Source organism: Nesoenas mayeri, assembly GCF_963082525.1.
Source record: "Nesoenas mayeri genome assembly, chromosome: 15".
NCBI lineage: Eukaryota > Metazoa > Chordata > Aves > Columbiformes > Columbidae > Nesoenas > Nesoenas mayeri.
This window is the reverse complement of record NC_137559.1, coordinates 9429045-9456228: the sequence shown is the minus strand read 5'-3', so window position 1 is coordinate 9456228 and position 27184 is coordinate 9429045. Positions and strand designations below refer to the sequence as shown.

General features: G+C 47.2%; 1 protein-coding gene across 5 annotated transcripts; it reads left to right on the top strand.

The window, feature by feature from the left end:
• The first annotated feature begins 1255 nt into the window (after positions 1–1255).
• Positions 1256–24967, top strand: UBN1 (ubinuclein 1). 5 transcript variants are annotated; one of them, XM_080354160.1, is made up of 18 exons: positions 1256–1300; positions 2022–2448; positions 4253–4339; positions 5292–5387; positions 5673–5807; positions 6183–6286; positions 6987–7422; positions 10101–10171; positions 11477–11606; positions 11831–11949; positions 12446–12574; positions 13492–13635; positions 16670–16720; positions 17901–17943; positions 18282–19508; positions 20835–21087; positions 21405–21494; positions 23872–24967. In XM_080354160.1, the coding sequence occupies exons 2-18, from the start codon at positions 2209–2211 to the stop codon at positions 23922–23924; spliced, it is 3408 nt and encodes a 1135-aa protein (XP_080210286.1). In that variant the 5' UTR covers positions 1256–1300; positions 2022–2208; the 3' UTR covers positions 23925–24967. The 5 variants fall into 5 exon arrangements, with proteins under 5 accessions (XP_080210286.1, XP_080210285.1, XP_080210287.1 ...); XM_080354159.1 differs by lacking the exon at positions 1256–1300 and having other exon boundaries at positions 1918–2448; XM_080354161.1 differs by lacking the exons at positions 1256–1300; positions 16670–16720 and having other exon boundaries at positions 1918–2448.
• The last annotated feature ends 2217 nt before the right edge of the window (positions 24968–27184 follow it).

The following is a 27184-nucleotide window of genomic DNA, read 5'->3' as shown; positions in this document are numbered from 1 at the left end:
TGGTTAAAGCTCTTGAGTACGTGACAGATTGATTGTTCCCATCACTCACCCATGTGCTTTTTCATAATAAATTCTGCAGTCCAATCATCTCTCCCACTGATTATTTCTCCAAGGATGGTGAGGGCAGAGCGGGTGGTGGCTGATGCCTGGGTGCCTTTTGGTGTGCTGAGGGTGATGTGAGCAAGTGTTGGTGGCAAAGCAGCTTTGCTGATACTGGGTCGCCACTCACTGCCCTGCTGCTGCCATCTTGCCACATGATGGCTGCCACAGGTATGCGGGTGGCACCTGTGGCGGAGCGCAGCCTAGGGAAGGGCCAAGGCAGAAACTGTCCAAAGCAGAAATTGCCTTTTGTTCCTCTTATGGCTCTTGAAGGCAGGAATCTGAAGGCACTTGTCAAAAATAGCCATGCTAGCACAGCTACCAGCCTGGAGGGATGTTTTAAATGCAACACTTGCATGTCTGATCTTGAGGAGGTGAAGCAATGAAGATTACCTGGCCTCTGCCTTGGGGAGGGTTCTTGTGCCTCCCGCTGGAACTCCAGTCTGGCTAGGATGGATCTTCAGCAGAGCCTGCTGTGGCTCTGGGGCTTGTGGCACCAGGAAGCAGAACCCCACGGGCTCTGATGCTTCTGTGGGGCTGGATGCCAACGCCACTGCCACCCCTGCGGTTTCTAATCTCATTTGCTGATGATTTAGGTCTGAGCTGATGCCATCAGCTAAGTGCAAAGGGTATCAGGAAGTGGAAGAGGGTGGGTATAAATAAGATGGGAAATGGCCTCTACCTGTCTTCCGCATGGGTTTCCTCCCAGCACGGTCACTGAGAACACAGAGCTCCTGCCTCTTCCCCTCGTGTAACCAGGCTGACCCTGCCCCACGTGGAGAATGTGGCACTTGCGCTCGTTCAATGTCATGCATTTGGTGGTTGCCCAGCTCTCCAATCTATCCAGATCGCTCTTTGAGACCTCTCTGCTCTCCAAGGAACCTACAACTCCTTCTAGTTTAGTATCATTGGCAAAACTAACATCCGCTCACGGCCGCCATCTTGCGCCTCTCTCCCGCCGTCGCGCGAGGGCTGCCGGGACGGGGCAGCAGCGGCAGCGCGGATAGGCTCGCCCTCGTCACGTGGGCCCGGCCGGGCGTCAGGGCGGCCGTTCCTCCGAGGCGTGACTGTGGCGACGGCGGTGATTGGCCCGCGGAGCTTCAGCGCGAGGGCAGCGCCCCCTGCACGTGACATAGGAGCGGGGCTCGGAGTCGGCCCGGGAGTCACTCGGCGGCGGCGGCCGCGTCCCGCAGCGGCGGCGGTGAGTGCAGGGCGGCCCCGGCCCTGCCCCGCCCGGCCCTGCTGCTTCCTCCGCCCGGCCAGTGGCGTCCTGCGCTGCCCCCTCGGCACCGGGGCCCTGGTTCCCCTCAGCCGCGCGGCCGCCTCTGTCTCCCCGCGGCCCGCTCCCCCTCATAGCGGCCGGGGCTCCCTCCGGCGGCGCAGCCCGGCCCAGGGCTCCCCTCAGCCCCCCGCGGCTGCCGGGCTCCGCGTTGCTCTCCCCGGGCCGAACGGAAGCCCCGAGGACGCGGGACCGTTACCGGCCGCGTCCCGCTGCGAGGCCCGTTGTTGAACAGTGCTGCAGGCGGAGCTGAGGGCGCGGGGTCCGACCGGAGCCTTCCGCGCTCCCCTTCCCGACGGCGGGTGGTCGCGGGGAGCGCAGGTCGGGCCGAAGGGCAGCGAGAAGGGGCTGGTGAGCGGCCCAGGGCAGGGCGAGGGGTGTCTGGGCCTCCGTGCAGCGGTTGAGCTGCTGGCCGGAGCAGAGCCCCTACCCGGGGCAGTGCGGCCCAGGCCGGTGTTCCTGCCCAGGACTGCTGGGCTGTGTCCCAGCCGGTCTGGTGGGGCCTTTGGTTCCTCCCGAGATGTGTTGCCATCAGCCAGCAGAAGTGGAGCTGCGTGGGTTGAAGCCAGAGATGGGGCGCTGGGCGGCACTGGAGGGAGTTCTGGTTCTAGAACTGACTTCTTTCTTTCCTTTATGATTGCAGGAAGCTCTAGCAGCACGGACACTTGTCGTTGCCCAAGAAAACCTAAAAATCAAATGACTTGTTCCACTGCCGATGTCCTCGGTTGTCCTTAACCAGCCAGTGAAATCTATATCTGTGCAGCTGGGGCAGAGCTTTTGTGAGGCAATGGGAACTGTGCCATGAGGACTGGTAAGACTTGGCTGTAGCAATGACGGAGCCCCACAGGGTTTCGTTCACCACGCTCCATGGTCCACTGAGCAGCAGCTTCTTGAAGAGGTCTCGGAAAGATGATGGAGAGCAGCCCCAGGACTCTGAACCGCCTGCGACAGCCGTTCGAATCACACTTACTCTCTTCGAACCAGATCACAAGCGTTGTCCTGAATTTTTCTACCCAGATCTTCTGAAGAGTTGCCGAGGGAAAGTAAAAGGTGGTTCTTCAGGAGACAAAGTAAGTGTCCTCGTGGCTTGTGGGGAACTGCTGTTGTATCTGAAGATTTCAAAGGCTTTTCCAGTGTTGCTGCTTTGAGAGTTGGCTGTTTGTTAGCTGTGAGGTGCTGAGGGGCAGAAGGAAGGTGGGTGGGTGTCCAGCAGGCAGGAGAACTGGCATCCAGGCAGGGGTTCTTGTTGTCAGGCCACGTTGTCTCACTCCTTTGCCTTGGCTGGAATGTCACGTTAGAAAGGTCATGTGTTGGTGGCAGAGTGCAGGATGTAATGCTTGTTTAGTTTGGAATTGCTTGATTAAAGTGATTTTTGGTACCTAGCTGGCTAGCAGCTATGAGCAGCTCTTTTCTGAAGAGCATCTGAAGGAGAGATGCTTCTACAGTATGGGGCTGCATCTTTTGTGAGGCTCTGCTCTACTGGGCATTAATATTTCCACCTCAATTCTTGACATCTCTTCCTGTGTGGTGAAAATGGTACTTCCAGGCGTTGCCTGACAATTCTGTCTTTTGAAAGCCAATTCTCAAGAATTGATGGCCTGCGAACTTCTGTAGCATTTAAACTTTGTTCATGGGTGTCTTTCTATGAAAAGAAAGTTGATTGTATTCTACTAATTTTTACTGTTGCTTTTCAGAACTGTTTAGCAGTCAGTTGATGGTTCATGCTGCCTTTTGTTGTTTTTTTTGAGAGTTGGGAGAAGCAGATACAGACCTAGCTGAGAGAGCACCCAAAACAGAGAGACACTCTCAGAATCACAGAACGGTTTAGGTTGGAAGGAATCTTCAAATGTCACCTGATCCAACCTCCTACCATGCGCAGGGAGATCTTCACCCAGCTCAGGCTGCTCAGAGCCCCGTCCAGCCTGGCCTGGGGTGTCTCCAGGGATGGGGCATCTACCACCTCTCTGGGCAACCTGGGCCATGACCCTCAGCATAAAAATATTTTTCCTTATGTTTAGTCTGAATCTTTCATCTTTTGGTTTAAAACCATCACCCCTTGTCTTATTGCAACAGGCCCTGCTAAAAAGTCTGTGCCCATCTTTCTTGTGGGTTGCCCTATAAGTACCGAAAGGCCGCAATCAGGTCTCCCCAGAGCCTTCTCTTCTCCAGGCTGAACACCCCAACTCTCTCAGCCTGTCCTCCCAGCAGAGCTGTTTCAGCCTCAGATCATTTTTGTGGCCTCTTCTGGTCCCACTCCAACAGGTCCATGTCTGTCCTGTACTGAGGGCTCCAGAGCTGGAGGCAGCACTGCAGGGGGGGTCTCACCAGAGCGGAGGAGGGGAATTGCCTCCCTCGACCTGCTGGCCACACTTCTTTTGATACAGCCCAGGATAGGATTGGCCTTCTAGGCTGCAAGTGCACATTGCCTGTTTGTGTCCAGCTTTTTTCATCCACTAGAACTCCCAAGTTCTTCTTGGCAGGGCTGCTCTCAATCCCTTCATCCCCAGCCTGTATTGATACTGGGAGCTGCCCTAACCCAGGTGCAGGATCTCACACTTGGCCTCGTTGAACCTCATGAGGTTCACATGGACCCACATCTTGAGCTTGTCCAGGTTGCTCTGGATGTCATCGTGTCCCTCAGGTGTGTCATCTGCACCACTCAACTTGGTGTCGTCTGTCAACTTGCTGAGGGTGCACTCGATCCCTCTGTGCCATTGATGAAGATATCAAACAGTCCTATACTAAATACTGTACTAAAGGTTGATTTGTTTGAGCTTCTGCCTGGATGCTCTAGTTGGGATGGGTTTAATACATAGACTCTTGGTGGCTGTGTCAGCATTGACTCTGATGGTTTTGTCTCTCTTATTTTTACAGAAGAAAGAACCTACTGATCCCTTTAATGATGATGAAAAGGAAAGGCATAAAGTGGAGGCTCTTGCTAGGAAGTTTGAAGAAAAATATGTAAGTTTTTCTTTTTTATGTGATGTTACCCCCTAGAATGGGTAATACTGTTCGGCTCTCAACTTAGTGGTCATTAGCTTTTATGTTCCTGTTCTGCAGTCCTTTATCTTGGCTGGAAGGTGCTGTTTTCTGTGTTCCTTTCCTGTCTTGGGGCTGTGGTCCATGAAAATAGTTCAGATATGCTCTTAAATCAGAGAGTCTGATTAAAGTGAATGACATTTTCAATTGTAGTGGCAAATAACTTACTGTAACTTATAAAATTTAATTTTATTAAGCAAAAATTAATTTCTAGGCTTTGTCCCTGTGGCATGATGTAATCTGTCAAGTCTCTAAGCACAGTGCTCTGGTGAGTCAGCTGCCCTTAGGACAGTGCTACGCTGGGTAGTTTGAGAGATGCTGATCTCTCATATCCATTTCCTTGCTGTTCTTCCTCTCATTTTACTTCTGTTGATGGCAATAAAGTTGTGTTATGTTTTACACCTGGCACTTCTGAATAGCCAGTTGCTGTATTGTCTTGTGATAGCAATTTGACTTATGGGTCACCCTAATGCACTGCGTGTGTTTGATGTGTGTAGTACCAAGTTTGTACCAACTGTATTGCAGTTATGGAGGAACAATCCATCTCTGCACTGGCAGAAATGTTGAAGGGGTGCAAACTCAATTCGATGTATAGTCTGCTGGCACAAAGGTAGCCTGTCTGGCAGGTCAGTGTTTTGTTTCATTTGGCTGCACCAGTTTTGGTTCTATATGACAAGGCCTAAACTGGATTTACTGTGTCCTGAGATTACAGTATGACAGGAGTTGATGTTGGTTTGGTTCCACTGCTGCCAGGAGCAAAAAAGTTCTCATTCTCTTTTCTGTACTGGAGCCAGCATCAGTGTCCTGTGTCAGGGCTATACCCGTGGTAACTGGGAAAGAAGGATGAACACGCTGTCAATGTCTTCTTGTTTAGGGTGGCAAGAGACGTAGAAAAGACCGTATACAGGACTTGGTTGATATGGGGTATGGATACGACGAATCTGACTCCTTCATCGATAATTCTGAAGCAGTGAGTACAGAGCAGGGCGTGAGGGTGGTTAAAGTTGTCTGCCATGGGGGATTTGCTGGTGTCTGGGAGAAACCTGAGCTGGGTGCAAGGCAGGAGTGTGCCAGGGCTGGGGAACAAGAGCGCCTGGGGCAAGCGCAGGGCAGGAGGGTGCTGGTTAGCAGGCGTGCCCACAGCCCTCTCTGTTCTTGGGGGAGCACAAGTCCCACTCCATTCTCCAAGCAGCTCAGCTGCAGAATTAGGTAACAAAGCTTCCAGTGCCAACAGATTGTTCTCTGTTATTTCCAGTACGATGAGCTTGTTCCGGCTTCTCTTACTACAAAGTATGGAGGGTTTTATATCAACTCAGGAACGCTGCAGTTTCGGCAGGCATCTGAATCTGAAGATGACTATGTTAAAGAGAAGAAGAAGAAGTGTCCCAAGGTCAGCAAGCCAGCTTTCTCAATGATTTCCCCTGTTAGAGATGTGTTTGTCTTTGGTGGCAATGTCTGTTGGAGACAGCCCTGTTTTCATAATGCTGAAACGAGTCGGCTAAAAGGGAAAGAACAGGAACTCTTGATATCCTGTTGCCTTTATTGGTGGGATCATCTCTAGCATACAAGCTGAGTGCACTGTGCAGTGTTGAAGACAGTATGTGCCAGAACCATGGTGATAGATGTAGGAGGTTTGGGTTAATACGTCCAGTGGGGAAGGAGCTGCTCTCAGATTCTTGGGAGGGGGCCAAGAGTGGTTCTGGGTGTGCAGGTCCAATTACACAAGAAGGTGCTTTGATTGTGACTTGGTTTTAACTCTCTCCAGAAGCGGAAGTTGAAAGATGGAAGTGAAAAACTGAAGAAGAAGAAGAAAGATGATTCTTATGACAAGGAAAAGAAATCCAAAAAGTCCAAGTTCCCAAAAGCTGGGTAAGGAGCGGGAGGGAATGCTTTCTGCTTGACAGCTTGCTTCAGGGTTGTGGGCAACATTTGTTACACTGCAGTAGTACCTGTTGCAGGGGGGATTGGCTTGAGTGTGTGCTGCAGAAACACCAGCAGGTAAACCCCTGTTGCTTCTGAAGTGGGAGAAAAGGCAGCTGATGATCAGGGAAGGAGGAAAGCTCCACAGCGAGAGTGTCTGAGCACAGAGGGACAGAGCTGGCTGTTTTTTTATGGAGCTCTGTTTAGGCACTGATGGTGGGAACAGTTATTGGAGAGCCCTAAGAGAAAGAGAGGGAATTCACTCTCCTGGTTTTCATATGCAAAAAGTGTCAGCTGCTGTCAAGCTAACTCTCTCTTGCTTCAGTTCCTCTGCAGTAGTTGTTTGTGCGTTTTCAAATCTTCCATGCTGGAATAAAGCGTGTAGCTAAATAAGAGCATAAGTCGGTGGAGATGGTTCAGGTTCCATCAGCTCTCTGCAGTGAGGAAGGAGAGCCCTCTGTTCTCCAGGCTGAAGAAGCATCAGGACCTTAAGAGGCCATAGAATATTTTTCCTGGTGTAACTGGTTAAGGGGCTAAGACTTTCCAGGGGATTGTTGCAAATAGCTGAAGTGAACTAGGATTAAGGTGTCCTCTTCCCCTTCATCTTGTATTAATTTGGATTCTTTCATCCTCCGTACTTTGTTTACAGCTTTACGGCATTAAATGCAAGTAAGGAAAAGAAGAAGAAGAAATACTCTGGTGCTCTTAGTGTCAAGGAGATGCTGAAGAAGTTTCAGAAGGACAAGGATGCTCAAAAGAAAAAAGATGAAGAGCAGAAAGTGGTGCCTCCTTCAACAGAACCTCCAGCCCCAAGGGAGGCGGAGGTTATGTCTGACCCTTTGCTCTCCCTCTTTGGCCACACCAGTGATAACGACTTGCTTCAGGCAGCGACAGCCATGGACTCATTAATGGACCTGGATCTGGAGCGGCTCCTCGGTGAATCCCCAGAAGGGAGTCCCTTTGCTGATGTGGAAGATGGGAGCGACCCTATTGGGATGGGCTTAGAGCAGGATTTCAAGCAACCACCATCCCTCCCAGAAGGTCTGCCAGCCCCTTTGGAGAAACGCATCAAAGAGCTGGCTCAGGTATGACAGTTTGTGGGACAGTAGGATTGTGTGATTGCTGGAGGGGGAACAGCTCTGCTGGGTTTTTGTAGCTTTGCCCAGAGCCAGAGCGCACTCCAGTGGGGGAGTTTTGCAGTGCCATATGGGATCACACCTTTGTGTCACCCAGTTTTCTTTTATGCCCAAGTGACTTTCTTGAGTGTCTGGATGTCAAGTAGTGTAAAAGTCTTTGGTCTTGTCATCTACTGAATGTAACACTCAGTATCCCACCTGTCTGTATGGTTTTACCTCTCTTGGCAAAGTATGGATCAGATGCAAGAAGTAATTTCCAAAGTCAATTTAAGATGAATCAACCTAAAATGTGAACTAATGAGGCCGAAGAACAAATTCCACCATATTAGTTGTAATGTGCTGTGATGGTCAGGACAGTGTCTGTGAAATGGTGTGCAGCGATCTGTATATAAATTATTAATATGTGGATGCAGCTGGAAAGCATTACCTGCTCTACAGTGTGAGAAGGCATGAAAAGCCCTGTAGATGGGGCTTGAGGATTTGTTAGAACCGTTTCTCATGTCATATGCAGGCAAATGCCTTCACTGAGGCATGGGTACAATTTGGCATCGCCTACATTGGAGCTGTGTCACTGGCAATTTGGGTTCTTTACACATTTTTAACATCTCAGCCTTGGGGTACTGTTTAGGGAGTGGACTATAGTAATTTCTGGAAGACTGATCCCATCTGTTCATCAGTAGCTCCTCCTGCAGTTGGACTCCTGTGGGACTTCTCCAAAATGTGAGGTGCTTTGGGAAGCTCTGGGTGCTGGTCAGGGATCCCTCTCCTGGCATGTCACAGAAGTGTGTCTTCAGACTTGCTGTGGGGCTTCCCTGCTCTGAGGGCTGTCACCATCAGCCTGTCAATAAATGCTGAGATGTTTTGCTCCTGCTACTAGTGTTGTTTGTAAACATCGATTTATACTCGTAAACAGTGCTCTTGGAGCTCTGTGGTGGTGTGTGTTCTCCCTTCTGGGACACATCAATTTAGAGCACCTGTTACTTAAGCATCTCTTACTTAGTAACTCCTGTTACTGAAGATAAGCTTCTGTTAAAGATAACAGTGTTTTGCTGAGAAACTTTAAGTGTATATAGTGCTGGTGAGCAGATGAAGGAGAAGGAGGAATTGAAGAAAGTATTGCCACAGCTGATAGCAAGAATGGGCTTTTCTGTTTGCTATACAGGCTGTTAACAGAAAACACTGGAACAGCTGTTTCTGAACTATATCTGAGTTAAAGGAGAATATTGTGGAGGCTCCCATGATACCGAGTTAATCGTTATGTCGCTGCAAGACAGTGTAATATCAAGCTACCCACAGATTGTCCTACTTAAATTTTCTTGCTGCTGTGTCTCTTGTTGATGAAGTGTGTATGCAAGAAAATAAACCAAGGAGGAGAAATACAAGATTTAACAAACTGAAACCTGTGGGTGAGTTAGGACTTTGGGACGTGAACTCTGTTGCAGGTGGGATAGAAGAGGTGCCATACCTTTGAGGGCCAGGTCTCTTCCATCTCAGAAGCTAGGAGCATCCCCTGAGTTAAATGGATCCTCCTGGCATTTCCTTTTCTACTTGAACTGATTTGACTTTAACCTTCTCCTTCCGAAAAGAATTTTCCTGTTGAGGATTCTCTTTAGCCCTGAGCCTTCTCCTTTGATATCACCAGCTGTCTATGACCTGCTGCTGACAGAGAGGAATGTACACCTTCTGGGCATAAATTAATCACTTACCAGCCTCAGCCTTGGAATGTTAAATCAGGGGATTTCAAAAACACACCCTTCTCTCCCGGTCTCCTTTCCCATGCAAGGAGTCGGTAACTTGATGTGGTGCCTTATGGTGAATCTCAGTTTTGTTTACAGTCCCACTCAGAGGAGATGGAAAACTCTTGGCAATTTTCTGCTATCATTCATCTTTTGGAATTATTTTCCCACTGGACATATTTTTCATGGGTGTGATTTTTTGGGCAGCACTGTGTGTGCTGCAGTCATAGCTCAGGAAGCTTCCTCAACAGGATTTTTTTTTTTCAGTTTCCATGGTGTTGACTGAAAATAACATATCCCCTGTGGCTGCTACTCTTTCTGTTGGTTTCTTGGCTTAGTGTCCAGGTTGGTTTAGAAAGCCTAATGATGAGCATCCCTGACGGTCCTTAAATGTAACTAGGATGATCTTTCTTGTTCCAGGGACAAGTTCTGTGCTCATATTACTCAGTCTAACAGCTCTTACCTGAAGTTAAAGCCATGCCCTAGAACTGCCCCCTCTCCCTGTGGGAAGTATGCCAGGGAGGCCAGTTGCTGCCAAGCTGTCTCCTTTGCCATGTTAAATGGAAGAATCTTCACTCCAGCATAGTAACTCTAGTGCATCTGGACAGGAGAATCCAGAATGGGAAGGTTTGTGGGCAGGACATGATCTTACCAGTTCAGATGGCAGGTTGAACTTGAACTGAGGAGGTGTGAGAGGAGAGGACAGGACACAATCCCTGTTCTGTCTGTTGATTGTGGCATCTTTTAGCCCAGTTACAGCAGGTGCAGAGTTTGGTGGAATGAAGCCGTGCCTTGTTTTACAGTATTTCTGAAGTAGTTTAAAAAACACTTGATTGCTTGTGCTTGTCTCTGTCCGTGAACTGATGACTTGTGTTGTTTGCTCACTTCCAGGCTGCCAGAGCTGCGGAGGGAGAAGGCAAACAGAGATTCTTCACTCAGGACATCAACAACATCATACTGGAGTAAGTGCTGCTGGGAGAGTAGAATGAGAAAAGAGAATCTTAGCCAGAGCATTTTTGGTAAATTTAGGAGCAGGCTTAGCAGGAGTTGTGGGGTTGTCCTTACACAGGTCCTCCATGCAGAATATGCCTAGGATAACATGAAAATCTTCTAGAAATGGCTTTCAGTTTAAATGTGACGTATAACTGAGGTAGGAGAATCTTGGAGGGTGTGTACAAAGGCCTATTCTGAAGATGAGGCTTCATATCCATGTGCCTAAATTGGGTCACTTGACCTGTGATCATGGCTTGATACAAGAACAGTAAATCTCTCTCTGTCAGAGATGTCAGGTATGTTCCTTGCTATTGAAGTTATATGCTATATGGAATATTTTATACATGGGATAATGCTGCTGTGTTCAACTGACATTCTGCACAAACTGGAGGAATTCCATCACTGCTCTCTGTTTTTGAGTCCCCCAATTATAGAATGCCAGTGTTGTTTCACACAGCTGTTCATAGTGGCTTCATTATTCTTCAAGTGCCTGGAGAAGGCTGATGAATGCACACAGCTTTGTGATCATCGCAGTGTAATAATAGTTACACAGAGGCTTTAATTTCATTAAGGTTTTTCAAGGCACTTGAAGGGAGTTGCTGAAGGGAAGCTTGGGAGTCTGTTTGCCTCTCATTTCAAGTGGTGATTACCACCTTTCCGCATTCCAGTGCCGATTGCACCAACAGTCCTAATCTGTTGTCAAAGTGATAACTTTAATGACATTCAGAAGAGATTTAGGTAGATTTGTATGACTTTGCCATAGAGTTAGTTATGGCTTTTTAAACTTATTACTGACACTGAAAAAAGCTAGTCTCCTAAGTTATACATAACTGTGTAGGCAGGTTTGCCACACACTGACCTCTCTAACCTACTCACTGCAAAGTATGTTCAAGCCCAAGGGATAAAGTTTGGCTCTATATTATCCTGATCTAAACTGTTGTATCTGCAGTATCTGACATAAGCAGTGCATACCTCCCATTTCATTGCCTGATGCTCCTGCACTTCAGCTGCCAGAAAGCACTGCAGGATAAATGATATGGCTGACGTCCTGATGTTCCTTTTCCAGACACTCTGAAACCCTACTAAAAGGCACAGCCTGGGATAAAGAGCTTGAGTCTGTTGATTCTAAAATCTGAAGAACTGTCCTGTAGTTTGTCAGGCTGCACCTTGTCCCTTTCTCTGCCTCCAGCCCCCAGCTTGCATCAGTTGGATTTATGTTGCTCAGGGAATGCTGGCCAGGTCCCTGCTTAAAGTTGTGTTTGTTTGTTCTTCAGCATAGAGCTGCAGACCCGGGAGCTGAACAGCCAGGTCCGCTCAGGGGTGTACGCCCACCTGGCTGCATTCTTCCCCTGCAGTAAGGACACTCTGGTCAAGCGCGCCCGCAAGCTTTACCTGTACGAGCAGGTGAGTGCCTTTGGCAGGACAGCCTTGTCTGGTGCGCATGTTACCCTTGATCTCCAGAGCATGGTTGTTACCTACCTAATGTGGTGGTGTCCTCCACTGAGCATGGTGCTGGCACCATGTCTGGTGGTGTGGATTCAGAACTGGCCAGGTCTCAACCTGCCAGATCTGGGTGTCTCATCTGGCACAGGCCACGTGGAACTCAGCGCGTTCTGTGATTGCTCTAGGGCGGCCGCTTGAAGGAACCTCTGCAGAAGCTAAAGGAAGCCATTGGAAGGGCCATGCCAGAGCAGATGGCCAAGTACCAGGAGGAATGCCAAGCCCATACTCAGGCCAGGTTTGCCAAGTAAGCTCCTCTCTTGCTTGTTATGCATCTGTAGCTGTTCTCAGCAGGCTCACTGTGATGTGTAGGCTGCTCTCATGAAGTATACCACCTATTTTTGTTCTGTAGCCAAAAATTGCTGACAGTCATTAATTGGCCTAATTAAGCTGTGTGTGTTCTTCATGCTATTTGTGGTGATGCTGACTGCAGCAGCACTGATGGGACCAAAACTTGGCTGAAGTGTTTCACTTCTGTGTGGGTGTATTTTTAGGACCATGGCAGCCTGAGAGCAGTCAGACCTTGATTGGTCCTGTGGTCTCTGTTACACAGTATTGGGAGGTTTCTTAACCTTGAGCACTTAGTTCAGCTTGCACCCTAAGCAAGAGATTTAGGCCCTTTTCCTGCGTGTGTGTTTGCCATTGACTGTTGAGACCTCTGAACAGTATTGTTCAGAGATACTTAATCTTGTCCTTGAATCAGGAAATCAATGTCTTCCACATTATCTCTGTCTCCATTTTAGGATGCTGGAAGAGGAAAAGGACAAAGAGCAGCGAGATCGAATTTGTTCTGATGATGATGATGATGAAGAAAAGGGAGGAAAGCGTGTTGTGGGACCACGAAAGAAATTTCAATGGAATGATGAAATCAGGTTTGCATAATTTGGATATTAAGTGAACCTATAACTTGTCTTGTTGTATGCAGTTGGAAGTGAAGCATTTCAGTACTTGTATCTTATTTTCAGATCAGCACTCATCATCTGTAGTAAGTGTCAGCTTAAAGGTTTTTGGCAGACTGTGCTGTTTATGGAAGCCACTATTAAAGATCACCCTTATATACTTTGCAAAAGTAAGCTGTTTTCAAGCACAGGCCAACTCTGAGAGAAGGGCTAAGAAACCGTGGTGCAGGGGCCAAATGAGAGGGACATATCTTTGGGAAAAGAAGGAACTCAGCTGAATTGCTGAGGTCCCACAGCTTGGATTCTTAACAAGACCAGACTTGTGGTTGTGCGAGCAGTTACAGCTAATGGGGATTGCTGCCTCTGGCACCCAGGGGCCTGACAGAAAACAGAGTGCTGTGTGAAGGGGAGAGGGACAGAGGATGAAATGAGAATCAATCCTGCTGTCTTTTTCATCATATTCTGTAACAATTCGGGATGCTGCTCTGTAGACGGCTGACTGATTTAGAACAAAGCAAGCTTTGTGTCCTGCTGTCTCGTTGCCTCTCAGCACAAAGGTCTGCAGAGAGAGGTTCAGTTCTGCAGTTGTTGGTGGCACCTGTAATTCTGGCACTGGTTTCCTACCTCTGCTGCTTCAGGATACTAACATGGGAAGGGGTAACAGGGCTTTTCTCCCCTGGCACGTCACTCTGCTTACACACATGGAGCAAGGAACGTGCCTTTCCTTTCCTCTTTCTTGCGGAGGCAGTGCAGGGTTGGTTTTATTAGCGAGGTGTTATGCAGAGCCAAGCATGTCTTGGTATATTTATCCAGCCCCTGATAAACAGCGTAACCTCCAACTGGGGAAAGTTAATCTGCGTAACTGTATTTGAAATCTTCCTGTTCTTCAGGGAGCTGCTTTGCCACTTGGTGAAGATTAAGTTGGATGGTTATGACCTTGACAAGAATAAGGCTCAGTCTCTAGAGGATTTTGTGAAGACCTTCCTAGATGGAGAGGTGAAGCCCCTTTGGCCAAAAGGCTGGATGCAGGCCAGGTGAGCAAGCATCAAGTTGTACTCCAGGGATTCATTGTCATAAGGGACCTCGGAAGGTCATTAGTCCCACCATGTTCAAAGAATGGCCAGCTTCCAAGTTAGATCAGAGCACTCAGGGCTTTATCCTGTGGAGTTTTGGAAATCTCCAATGCTGGAGACTAACACAGCATCTCTGGACCCCTGGTCCAGTACTTAGTCACTCTTCATGAACTCTTTTCTCCTAATTTCCAATCAGAATTCTCCTTGCTGCACTGAATTGAATATTGCCTCTTTTTACTATGTGCCTTTGAGAAAGATCTGGCTTGATCTTCTTTATGGCCCCCTGACCCCCACACTCTCTAGGTGGTGGAAGACTTATGTTAGATCCCTGCTTGGTCTTCAGATTTTCCAGACTAGGCAAACCCAGTTCCTCAACCTCTCCTTGTCTGTCATGTGTCCCTGTCCCTCAGCTGTTTGAGTGGCTCTGGACTGTCTCCAGTTTGTTGCCATCTCTCTTGTATTGTGGGGACCCTGAGACTGGATGCTGTATCCAGATGTGACCTCACAAGTGCTAAACCGAGGGGAGTAAGTACTTGAACTACTGGCTGTGTTCTTGCTAACACGTGCCAGTATATAGTTAGTTCTCAGCACTACACTCTTGCAGTGCTTCATGTTCAGCTTGTCCCCCAGGACCTCCAGGTCTTTGCAAGGCTGCTACACAGCCAGTTGCTGCCCAACCTGTGTTGCTGTGTGGGGTTTTTCCATCCCAGCTGCCAGACTTTGTGTTTGCCTTTGTTGAACTTTACAAGGTTTGCATTGGCCCATTTCTCCAGCCTGTCAAGGTCCCTGTGAATGGCAGCCCTGCCTTCCAAAACATATTCTATCCCCTCCCTCTGTTTTCACGTCATCTCAGACTTATTAAAAGTGCAGGCTGTGCTGTCATCCAGGTTGTAAATGACCATGTTGAGTAGTCTTGGCCCCGGTATTGACCTCTGATGGATGCCACTGGCAGTAACAAGTTACAAGGTAGAACTGGGACTGAGTTGGGGCTGACTGGCCTGTGGTTTCTTGAATCTGTATTACAAAGGATCACTTTTTAGTCTGTTTCATGAAGGACAAACTTTTCATACACTTTAGGAAGTCTTCCCTAGAGTATTCTCAAAAGAAAGCAAAGCACAAAGTTTTAGTGGCTTGCGGACTTGGACTACACAGATCATACAGTCAGCAGAGTGAGCAGGAATTTGGTGTAGTTTTCATTACCCTATCTGGCGTCTTCGCTGCCGTTTCCTGCTCTTTCACGCCCTCCATCATCTGCGCCATTGAGCTGGCAATTGCACAGAGCCATACAAATTGTAGAGTCACGCTGCCGGGACTGTCGTCAGCTTCTGGCCTGCTTTGTTTTGCTCAGTAATTTTAAAGTAAGGACAACTATACAGTCTTACTACTGGAATCTCTGTCTCTTTGCATTTAAAGAGCTGGGCAGTGCTGTCTTCTCTCTGCGGAGTTTACATTTTGGGTTTCGTGGGGTGTAAAGGAAGAAGTAGGTACCAGTTCTTAAGAGCCGTAAGTATGAGTAGCAGATTACAGATCTGTTTGGAAAAGTCTACAACTGTTTATTGCAGTAGCATGTGCACACAAAGTACAGTAATACGCACAGTTGTAGTGTGGTGTTGTAGTGTATGGAAGCTGAATGATGGCATTGGGAGGTGCACGCAGATTCATACTTAGTTAATGAAGATATTACCAGCTTGAGGGTCTTAGCTTGCCAAGTTTGAAAACTTTTTTCTTTAAATAACAGGAAATCAAAATATTTTTGCCCCTAGTTTATATGTGAAATTGTTCTTAGGTGTACGGATGTTCACCTAAGACTTGGTGTAGGAGCACCTTCCAGTGAAATTAACTACAGAACAACTGAATAAAAGGGGCTTTCCTGGTTGCTTCCAGTGGCTCAAGGACAGTGGTTTCTCCTGATGGGACTTAATGCAGTTGGACTTGATGATCTTTACAGGTCACTTCCAACTTGAGATACTCTATGATTCTGTGACTTTGTGGTTTAAAGACAGAGAGTAAACTGATTGCCAGTCCCTTCTCTTCCCTTTCCTGTGGCTATGCTAGGAGAACTGTAAACAATTTTGTGGACAAGTCAGCTTGATTCACTGTCATCATGATCACAGAAGTTCATCTTTAAGAGGAATCTGAAGATGGACAGAGCGGCAACTTTGGGTTCAGAGTAGTCCTGTCAGGATTCTGTTTTCTTAGCACTAAAAGGAGATTAACAGAATATAGGGTTAAAATAAGCTTATGTTTTAAAAGAAAAAGGATGACTAAAGTCTTTATCAAGCTGTTAATGGCAGATGGGAAGCGTACTCCACGTGGCAGTACTGCAGGTGTATTTATAAGCTTCTCACCCTGACAGCTAAGAAAGCAGCTGAGCGGCAGCTGGTTTAGGTGCAATAGCGTTCCTGTGAGATTCTGGTTTACTTAGCCCTAGTAGTAAAGCATTTTGGATTAAGCTTTATTTATTAGTTGTGGTTAATCAATTGTTACAGAAATGGTTGTGCTGATTTGAGAAGTCACCACAGCTGTTTGGGGACGCGAAGGCAACAGAGACAGGCAACGTGCAAAGGCTTCTCATCCATGTTGCTGCATTTTGGGCAGGGGAAGGTAACCTTTGCTCCCTTGAAGCTGATGAAGAGCTCTTGTATGGTCTGCCAGCTCTTGGATGATCTGCGGCAGCAGTAACACCCAGCTTGACTGATTGTACTGCCTCTCCAAGTGACTGTCAGCTTTTTAAGCTGGCAGAGCTTTTTCCCTAGTTGTTGTTCAACAACTGCCTTAATGGCCTTTCCAGCACCTACAAGCGGACCTCCCCAGAAAGGGAATTGTGTGGGGGAGCTCAGGAGGATTTTCCTGGAAAAGGGATGAATATTTGCTCTCTGTGATATTAATTTCACTAAGTCCCCTGCTGTACCATGCAGCTATTATCTCCAGTGATCCCAGCTGCTCTACTGGGTCTTGCTGGATATCACTTCTCATTGCTCTCTTCCCTTCTTAGGACACTGTTTAAGGAGAGCAGGCGTGTACACGGACACCTCACATCAGTCCTGTGAGTATCGCGCAGCATTCCTTTGGAGTGATAACTGGTCAACTCCGTTCCTTGGGGCCTGGGTGGATTATGCAGGAACAGCTGACCTTGCTTGGCTCCCATCAGATAGTTTGGTGTTGCTTCATTTGGGGAGGTCTAGGGAAAGCAGTCGTATGTGTGTGTGTCATCTCCCAACCACAGCCTTCCTGAGGTGCTTTAGCCTTACACTAAGCTCAAAGATGATAACTTTGGAGCCAGGTTGCCTCCTGGCCTTGTTCAACAGACTGGAGTCAGGCCTCTGTGCTAGTCCTGGGAAGGCAGATCAAGGTAAAACGGAGTGTGGTGTCAGCACTGTGGTTATTGCTACCTATTCAGTTGGTCCTTAATGGATTCTGGATGCCCTCTTTCTTGTTGCCTGGTAAAGGAGGGCTACAATGAGCTCAAGCTAGTGCAGGTGGGTGCCACAGGCTTGTGGGTGGCAAAACAAGAGAGCCATCGAAATCCAGTTGGGCAGGTGCTTTAATGCCAAAGGGTCTTGTGGATCTTGCTGGTAGTCTATAATAGATGAAGATATGGGCTTAGGCTGATGTCTGTTTGACAGATGGTCCTGTTCTTGGCAATGGATGAGCAAGGAGAAGTGTGAGAAGGTGTATGAAATAGTGTGTAGGGTCACCTTTCCCTCAGCCATACTGTCCTAGCAGTTCAGGGATGTCTTGTACCAGAGGTTGTATCTGACCAGACAAAACGATCTGTTTTCTGTGAATTTGGCAGATGCTTTTGCATCCTGGACTTCTTCTGGAAACCTAAAAGAAATACATAGCTTTTCTCCAAAACAGTCTCTGTATTGGTTTCTCTCTGGGTATTGCTCCAGTTAGGTCAGCAGTGGGTTGCTGTAGTAGCTCCTGGCCCTGCAGCCGGTGCAGGACATGTCTGTTGAGTGCTGTCACTGCTCTGCTGCCATTTCCAGACTCTGCTCTGCTCCCTAATTCATTCCCCTGTGTGGGAGTTGGGGCTTCCTAGAGCAGCAACCAAATGTCTTATGGTTTTGAATCCTAGCAACCTGAGCTGCTGCCTCTGTTCCCTTGGTTCTTTGCAAAAAACTCAGTGGATCATCATTAAGAGGGCCCAAGTGTGCTCCCTAATTGGATGCTTCCCTGCAGGCATTCAGTAAGCCATGTTTCTTTTGTCTCCCTCGAAACAGGGCGAAGAAGAAAGTCGTAGCTTCTACTAAGGTGAAAGTGAAGGTGAGTTCTTTGTTTTCTGGTTCTCATGGTTGACATATACCAAGAGTCAAGTGACTGTCATCTTAAATCCTATATGTGAGTCTTGCATCTGTACATTAGGTATAAGGAAGTTGTACAGTGAAACGGCTCTAGTCAGTATTGGGCTTGAAAAAACAACTAGAACAGCAGTTTAAATTGATGGCAGCAGCAGCTGGGAGGGAGATGCGGGCCTGGCAGGCATAGAACATGCTTCTTCTGCCATTTATCCCCAAATTGGGAATCTTCCCTTCCCTTTTCAGCAGTAAACTCTGCCTGTGTTCTGACTGCCTTCTCTTGTGATTTTGTTGTTGTTGTTCTAGGAATCTTCCTGTAAGCCAGATAAAAAGGTGTCGGTTTCTGTTCCTTCAGTGCACTCAAGCAGCACCTTAGCTCTGTCTGCAGAGCCCCAGGGAGGAGCTCTGGGCCTCAGTGCTCAAACGAGAGAACTCTTGTCCCTTGACACAGCCCAAGCAGCCAGCAGTGCTGGCACTCCTGCCACCTTCATGGATGACTCCTTGGATGAGGATTTAATTCGTAATCCCACTTCTTCCCTCGAAGCAGTCTCTAAGGAACTGGCTGTGCTGAACAGCAGAGCAGGAGGGAGCCCTGACTTTACTCTTCCTGGAGCTCCAAAAGCTCTACCAGAGAAGATCCCAACTCTTGCATCCTCAGAGGAGAAGAGGACATTTCCAAAGTCCAACCCTTCCACTACATCATCCTCTGGTTCCCTCCAGTCTCCTCTAAATTTCCTGGCTGAGCAGGCCCTGGCATTGGGCCAGTCTTCTCAAGACAAAAAGACAGAGAACTCTAATTACAAAGAGCTCTCCTGCCAAGCCTCCCCCAGCAAAATCCTTCCAGATACGCACCAGGCTAAACAGAAACACCACAGCCTGGTCCGGCCAAGCCATGGGCCTCAGACCTCCACCTCAGTGCCGGCTTCTCAGGTGAAGGTCTTTCACTCAGGCACCCAGCTACAAAAAACTTTCACCTCCCCGGCTCCATTTGTCAAACTCCAGAATCCCAAGTCATCCTCCCCACTGCCCCAGCGCTCGCTTCTCCAGCAGGTCAAGTCATCAGCCAAAGCTCAGAGCTTCCATTCCTCCATGTCACCAGGCAGCGCCCAAAACTCCAGCAGCTTGCACAAGAGCCCAAGCTCATCCTCATCATCTCTCAGCCACACAGGAAAGCACTCAAGTGGCTCTAGCTCTTCAGGACAATCTTACAAATCGCCCTTTGTTTCTGGTTCCCTCTCCAAGCATGGGCCTTCTTCCAGCAGCTCCTCATCTGGAGCTTCTGCAAACCAGGGCTGCTCCTCTGGGAGCTTGCTGCCCAGTGGGCAGACCCCTTCCGCGGGCCAGGCTTCCAGCCGCCCCTCCTCAAGCTCCTCAGCGAAGAAGATGCCTGTTTCGCAGAAGCTGACTCTGGTGGCACCTCCAGGAGGTTCAAATGGAGATTCTAGTGGGGGCACTCAAGGGGTGGCCAAATTGCTGACCTCCTCCCTAAAGCCAGCTGTTGTTAGCAGCACCGCATCTTCTACCTCTGTGCCGGTAAGCAGGGTTGCGCTGGCTTAACCAAAAGCCAGAAGGCAGGGCATTGTGTCAGACTGTCTCCAGACTTGTTCAGACCTACTGTAAAGTGATGACTTCAAAAAAATTTCCTGAAATTCTTGAATGACTGTCTGGATCTTGGCTGTGTAGGCTAGGTAGTCCTGGCCTTTGCCACGGGCTTGCACTCTGGAATGCAAGCTTTCATTTTCAGCTTAAAGTTACAACTAAGCAAAATAACTGTGTTACCTTCCAGACTCCAATTTTTGCATAGGCTGTATAATGTTCCTGCCTTGACTTTGCAAGTTATGGGGACAGCAGGGCTCCCATTTGGGTCAGGAGCAAGTGCAGTAAGGCAAGTTATCACAAGAACTAAAAATCATTGCATAAAATAGAACTATAATGGTCTGCAATCTTGACCTTCCTTAAATTATCACAAGCAGTTTTAGTATTATTGCCACTTTTTTCATGGGTGACCTATAGAATAAATAACCTGTGGTACTGGGCTATAAACTCAAAATGCCTGCCCAGCTTTCTTTGGTGGTTATCTCTGTCCATGTTCTGTTGCTCCCTGCTTGCTCCCATAAGCTACTGAGGTGATGTTTGGAATCGAGCTCAGTGGCAAGTTCATTGGGATATAACATCTCATGAAAGACTCCTGGGTTACCTGTACACACTTGTGTTACTCAGCCATTGTATTTAATGGTATAAGTGCCTTAATTTTCATCTATAACAAAAAAGTAATTGTTCCTAATGCTGCTGTGTTAATTTGTTGTTGGCTGCTCATACCTGCCTTCTTTTGTGGCAAGTGGAAAGAGCTGGGCAATTAAATGAGTATATTTAAGTGAGTCTGAAAAATGCATACTGCTCAGCCTGTGCACCCTGTCTGTTACTGTCATAGGGATCTGAAAAGCTCTCCATGGGAGAGGTCTCAAATGACTTTTTGGGGTGCAGGGCTACACCAGACCTTGAGTTGTCAGCAGTGATATGCTGTAAAAGTGAGTAGGAGGCCTCCTCCCTTGAACTCGCAAGCAATGTGTAATCTTTTCCTCTGCCTAATGGAGGTACAGTTCCAGAGTAAGGGAACGACAGCATGAAATCCAGTAAAGTCATGTTTACAAGAACGTAGCACCTAGCAGCAGGAGTGCCAGTGTCCTGTGCACCTCCAGGTGGCCTCAAGAGTTGGCAGCTGTTGAGCCCTGGCTGGGAGGCTGTTTCTTGCAAGGAGGAATTCTTGAGCACTCCATGTTTTGCAGTTTTTCTCTAAGTATGAATGATGCCATGCCTTGATTTTCCCACTTCTGACTGACCTTTTCTGTTGCTTTTCAGAAAGGAACTAGTGGAGCTGTGCTGCTAACGAGTTCTTCCTCCTTAAGTGTACTGGCTCCATCCTACAAGTCCAGCAATCCAAAGCTGCCAGCCGCCCTGAGCTCCACCCCGTTAGGTATTATCTCTCCTATTCATTCCTTCCCTCTTCATGTCATCTCCTTCAGTTCAGACTCCTCTGCTAAAGCAGGGGTATCAAAAGATGCAATAGTTACAGGACCTGCTCCAGGAACTTTCCACCACAGCCTTGGCCACAGTGAGTATCGTCCTGGTCATGCCCATGTGTTACTTGCGCCTATGTTGTTGAATAACGTGAGAACGCCAATGCTTGGCTGTGTTAACCCATTGCAAACCAACCCATCTCTCTTGCTGTTGCTTCATGCTGTAGTTCATGCACTTATCTCCAGCAGTTGCATTTGGAGAACCTTGGGCACATCCCTATAGCTAGCCCAGAAGTCCCAATAGCTGGAAACTGAGCTATAGGCTAACTGTTGCTGCTCCTCTGCTAATTTCTATCTTAGATGTATATTTGTTCTTTTTTTTCCCCGCTCCTTTCTTTGTTTTTCTCTCTAGGTCTTCTAGCTGGCTTGCACTCCAGCCCCCACCATGCAGCGCCACTCCCACATTCTGCCCTGTCCACTCATTTACCGCAAAGTTTGCCAGGTAACTTGTCAGACGGTCATGTTTGTCTTTGCTTTGAGTCATCCTGTATCTCAGCGGATACTTGTAGGGTTGAAAGCAGAGTGGTAATCCACGTTGTCTGACCAGTGCAGTTGTTGCTAGAGCCCATGGCCTCCTCGAGGTACAAAGCGAGGTGTAGCGCTCCATGTCCTTTCGTTTTTGTTACTCATGGTAAACTTACATGTTTCTGGAATGATGAGCCCTCAGAGCTTGTAGCAAGTATTGGTTCCTGGAGGTACCCAGCTTTGCTTCTTGCGTTGTGGTGAAGAACTATCCTGCCAGGATTAGAGCTGGGCATGTTTATGCACCATCTGCCAGGACTGCCCAGGAATGAATATTCTGGCTCTGTGGAGTTTGTTACTAGTGACCTATATAAAATGTGTCAGACCAGAATGTCCTGTGTCTGTGCGCTGAGCTAATTGCTTAGATCTCCTTTGTGACAAGTTTGTAGTGTAAATGGAGACTGCTTTACTCGGTGTTGAAGTGATGATTTTGCAGTTAAGCCTGTTCCTGCCCCAGTTTGACACCTGCAGAAGCAATGCATAAAACAAGAGATTTCTGAAGAACACCTTCTCTGCATATAAATGGAGCCTTGCCTGGTGGGCTGTGAACATGTGTAAATGTGGTAGCGCTGCGGAGGAAGATGAGGAGTAAGGGGATCCATGCAGCATTCAGTAAATTGAAATGCAGGGCCAGCAGGTTGGGCTTACCTGCTTCAGGGAGTTGCTTATCCTGTCGGTAATCACTACTGCTGCTTTCTTGATCAAGATTAGCACTTGGGTGCAGTTCAGTGCCATTGTCTCAGTGCCTGCTCCTGTTGTGATTGTCCTACTGGGCTGTATGAGCTGAAATGCCCTTGACTGCTGAGCACAGCACTTCTTTGCTGAAGAAAGAAGAATGCTGTGCACAAGTGAGAATTCAAATAATTAGTTGGTTTTGCTTCTTTTGCTGAAGTTTGTCTGAGGTGGGTTGTTATCCCACTCCAATGTGGTAGAGGAGAAGCAGAAGTTACTATTATAACAGCAATCACTGGTGTAACAGACCCTTCCTGTTTGTAAATCCACAGTTACTGGAGAGTGAGGTGATTACATTTGACAGCCTGGGTTCAAACCAAAATTATTCTGTGTCAGTGAGAAGGAGTTTTCTGTCCTGTTATTTGAGGGAATTTCAAGTGGTTACTGGAGTTGTCATAAGCTGTGAGTAGACAAGAGGTAACGAGGAATAAGTGAAGAAAACGTGACCATTGAGACAGCTTCAGCAGCGACACGCTTTCTCACTTGGTGTTTTCACACAGAGATTGGAGATGGAGCCTAGTGCTTAATATTGTCAATTGTGGTGCTTTGTAGAAGAACACAGATAATATTTAAATGGCCACCATAGTCTTAAAATGTATTAATTTGTTTTGTGGAATAAACTGTGGTTGGCTGTATAACCAGAGGGCCACAGCAGCATTGCTCTCTCTGAAAGCTGTGAGGACTCTGGTGTGTTGGGAGCTTGCTACAAATGCAAGGAGACATTGATGTCTTAACTGAAAGTGCATATATAGGCGTTTATCAAAAAGCTTTTGATCAAGGAGCATTCTGTGCTTGTTTGTGTGTTGTCACGGCTGCATTTGCTGGTGCAGGTGCCTGCGTGCTGGTGCTGTGGTGATGGCTCTGACTGCTCACTTTGGAAACTGAGCTCTTGCATGGAAAGAACTGTCCTTGTCCTGGGGAAGAAGCTGTTGCTGTGCTGCTCAGTGCTGCTGCCGCTTAACCACGTGTCTCAGTGCACCCATTTGTTCATTATGGTCTGATGGCAGTTTTAATTGCTTCTCGAAAACTTCTGCTTCCTTAAACTTCCTTCCTTTTTCTCTTCAGTGCATTTTCTCTTTTCCTTCCATGTCTGTTTCTTTTACCTCAGTGGTTAGATTCCTATGATTCCTGTTGGCAATCAGTGGGCACCTGAAGCCTTCATTACAATGGCGAAGGTGTACTAATGGTGTGATATCAAACCACCTTTAGGTGCAGGGCAGCTAATACCAAGTATTTCTGGTTTCCTAGATTAGGATATGTGGTAGGGAGGCTTTTTAGAGAAGGACACAGGCTGGCTAGTCAACCAGTATCTGAATCTATGCCATGGTGCTTTTGCTGGGAGGCCACAGGAGACCCTCAGTGCTTCCCGTGTCCCTTAGTGGGGAGCAGAGGCAGGGCTGCTCCCAGGTGTGAGATATCTCCGAGCACATCCTCTTATCCCAGTCTCCCTGGTGCTGGAAGGGAAAAGTAGGTGTTTCTGTGCAGAGATCTGGTTGCCTCAGTTGCACGCAGCTCCCTGGAGCTGATGCTGAACCCCTTTCCCATTTGGTTTTGTTTTCTTTCAGATGCTTCTCAGCTTCACGGCAAAGGGTCCAACGCGCAGCAGCGGAAGTTGTGATGTCTGCAAGGAGGGGAGCTGGAACACACATAGGATAAAACCAAGAGGACAGGTCATGGACTATGGATACCGGCTGTGTCTCATTTTTTGTTTTGTTTTCTTTTCTTTTTCACATCAACTGGACAGACTGAACCATGATGAAAAACTCATTGCTGTGTTTGCTCAGAGGCTTTCCCAGCTAAGCCCTACACAACGGACCACCGTGAGCCATGCCCTAATGAGAGAAGCATTTTGTAGCACTGTTTTATTGCTGCTGCCCTTCATGCATTCCCTGGCACTGGCAGGAGCTGGAACTCACAGGGAGACTTGAGGGGCTTGGCTTTCGTGCAGGGGACTCCCACCCACCTGTGTCTGTATCTGCCAAGTACCTCCAAGTCCAGTTACCTCCTTGGTCTCCCCTTGGAGGGTGTGAAAGGTGCTTCTTTCTTTGGCTTCGGATTTACATGGATAATTCTAGCACTGCCAGTGCTTTCTGAAGACATTTGACTGACTTTTCAATTGTACTATGAAACTGTGCTACATGTCATTGAAGGACTTAAACGTTTCCTCTGTGGTGAATCTAATGAACCACCTGATGTTCCCCTCTGGAGGAGAAAGAAGACTCTTTAGAGAGACATTTTTTGATGCAGTCATGGACTTTGAGAATTCTACTTCTTTTGGGTTTTGGATTTTTTTCCTCCAAATGGACGCTTTTTTTCCTGCTCAGTTTTATCCTCATTACCATCGAATGCATTGGATTGAATGGAACACTTCTCGGCATGTCACGTGTATAGGAAGACATAATTCCAGTGCCTTTTATGGTGGAGCAAGAATGGACTAGTGACACACATTTCAGCCCTATTTTGTGTGCTTCTCAACCCTTTTTTAATCATTCTGTATTTAAAATGTATTCTGTTTTATTTAATAGAGCTTTTTATGGTTGCACATCAAAAGAAAAAGCTGCACTGTCTGGACTTCAGTGGTGTCTTGGTAACTGTGAACAACAGTACCAAATCCAGCAAGAGCACCAGTTCTTATCCGAGTTTGTGCCAGCAGGTTCCAGACCCTCCCCTGAAGCCATTCTTTCCTATGGTCGTCAGTTGTGATCTCTGGTGGGCAGAGGGAATGATCTAGATTAACCAAGGTCACTACTAGTCAAATGAATTCCAGGGAATAATATTGCTCTCCTTGATGATTTCTGCACTAGGATCATGTGCTTATTACAGCTGCAGGAATAGGGGACCAGCTAGAATTGGGGTGTATATTTCCTATTTAATTTTTTAACTCTTAGATGTAAATGCTTCTCCTGAGCACACCCTGTCAGTCTGTGCATAGTTAAGGGCAGGCTGTGGTGCCAGCTGAGCTTTATGGGGTTTGAGTTTTCTCCTTTTTGCCCAGTCTGCCTTATCTTAGGCCCCCACAGCAACATCCTAATTGTGCAGTGGTAGCTCTGATCCGCATAGACGTTACTGGTTTTTCAAACAAAAGCTTTCAGCCTTCCTTCTTTAGCTAGCGAAGGATGCTGACACTGATTATACCAGCAAATAACCTGCTTTAGTTTTTCCCCATTTGTGGTAAGAAACAAGATGGACTGTTTTCAATTTAAGCTGATACATAATTTCCCAAGATCATTGCATTGTTTGTACTTAAAAACGAACAAAAAAAGGAGCTCAGATTTAAAATTTGTTTACAGAAAATACCTAGGTTGTAGCAAAAGAGCCAAAGACAGAACTTGTGTTTTTAAAACTAAGCACAGCAGTTATGGATGGACTCTGAGCAGTGGATGTTGCGTGGTTCCCGCTGAAGGCCTAATCCTGAGAGGTACTTTGCACCTTCAACTTCCCGCGGTAGCTGAAAAGAGCATTCAGACACCTGGCAGGACAGGGACTCTCAGCGAGTGACTCGAGGTACTGGTTCTACTCCCTTTCTTTGCTTTCACTTGAATGCTTCTGCTGGGAAGCACCCGTGCGTGTGGCCTGAGCAGAACGTCCTCCTTCTAGGAATTTAGCGAAGCCTCTTGCCTCAGGGAAATGTTTATTTGGTGGAGATTCCGTGAGATGTTTTTTTTCTTTACATGCTATGGTGAGTGAGTGAATGGCATGGAGCAGAGTCGCAGCAAGGCAGAACCACGCGAAAACCCGACAGCCGATGGGGAGCCAGGAGTTTGGTGTCTCTGCCTTGACGAGGCAACTTGCGACACTTGTGACGGTGCGGGGGGCGAGGCTCCCACGGCACGCACTTAGTATGGCAGTTCCTTCCAGGCGCAAGAGCTGCGGTTTACTATTATATTTTGTGTGTGTGTGTGTTGGGACTGTCTTGCTGAAGATAGTGGGGGTGGTATGAAAACTGTTAATCTTGTACAGAACAACTGAATAAATTGTTTCAAAGTTTCCAAAACACTTTTTTTTTTTTCCATCTCCTCACCTCTAGTTTTATGACTTTGTTTTCAATAATTTTTCTTTCTGCTGAGATGGTAACTTCTTGATCATCTTGTTTCTTGAGTGAGTAATGAATTATTTAGATTTTAACTGAAGTCAAGATTTTTTTTTAGCTGTAATTTGCATAGCAAGTAAATGACAGCTCTCTAGCCATTGCGGTGGTAGAGTTGCATATTCTCATACAGTGTGCTCTGGCTGAAGCTTGGACTTGACATCTGCTGGAAAGAACATGTGGGGATCAGACCCCAGAGCAACAGTGGGGTCCTGTGTGATCCTTTCATTCACGAAGGTAAAATAATGGTTTTAATCCCCAAAGCCAGGGTGGATGTGCAGTCACAGCTGCTTTTGTTGACAGGAGAGTTTACTGGGGCTCAGCTATTAGCTGAAGTTTGGGAAAAAGGAAATGAATGTGCCCTAGATGTGGAAGCCCCTGGTACCATCCTCATGTAATTCCCTGTTATCCTGCAGTTGCATTTATTAGTGCAGTTCACTCCCATCTATTGCTGCTGATTAGTCCCAGCTCTAATGCTGCTCCAGCAATTTCCCTCTTGGAAAAGAGTCAACAGATAAAATGACCAGGCTTATTCTTTTTAACTTTGAAATGGCATCTTTCTGTAAAGCCAAAGATGAAGAGACTGCCATAATTAATAAAGAAAAACAACTTCTGATTGAAACCACTGCATTTTTATTTTGGTACTATAAATAGAATTCCCCTCTATTTCCCATTCCCTTACACAAGTAAATGAAACATGTAGCTGCATGTAACTCTACCAGCACAAATGGCTTTTCACCATGAGGTAAGCTAACTGTTTTGAAGGCACTTTGCGTTTGGTTACAGTTGAA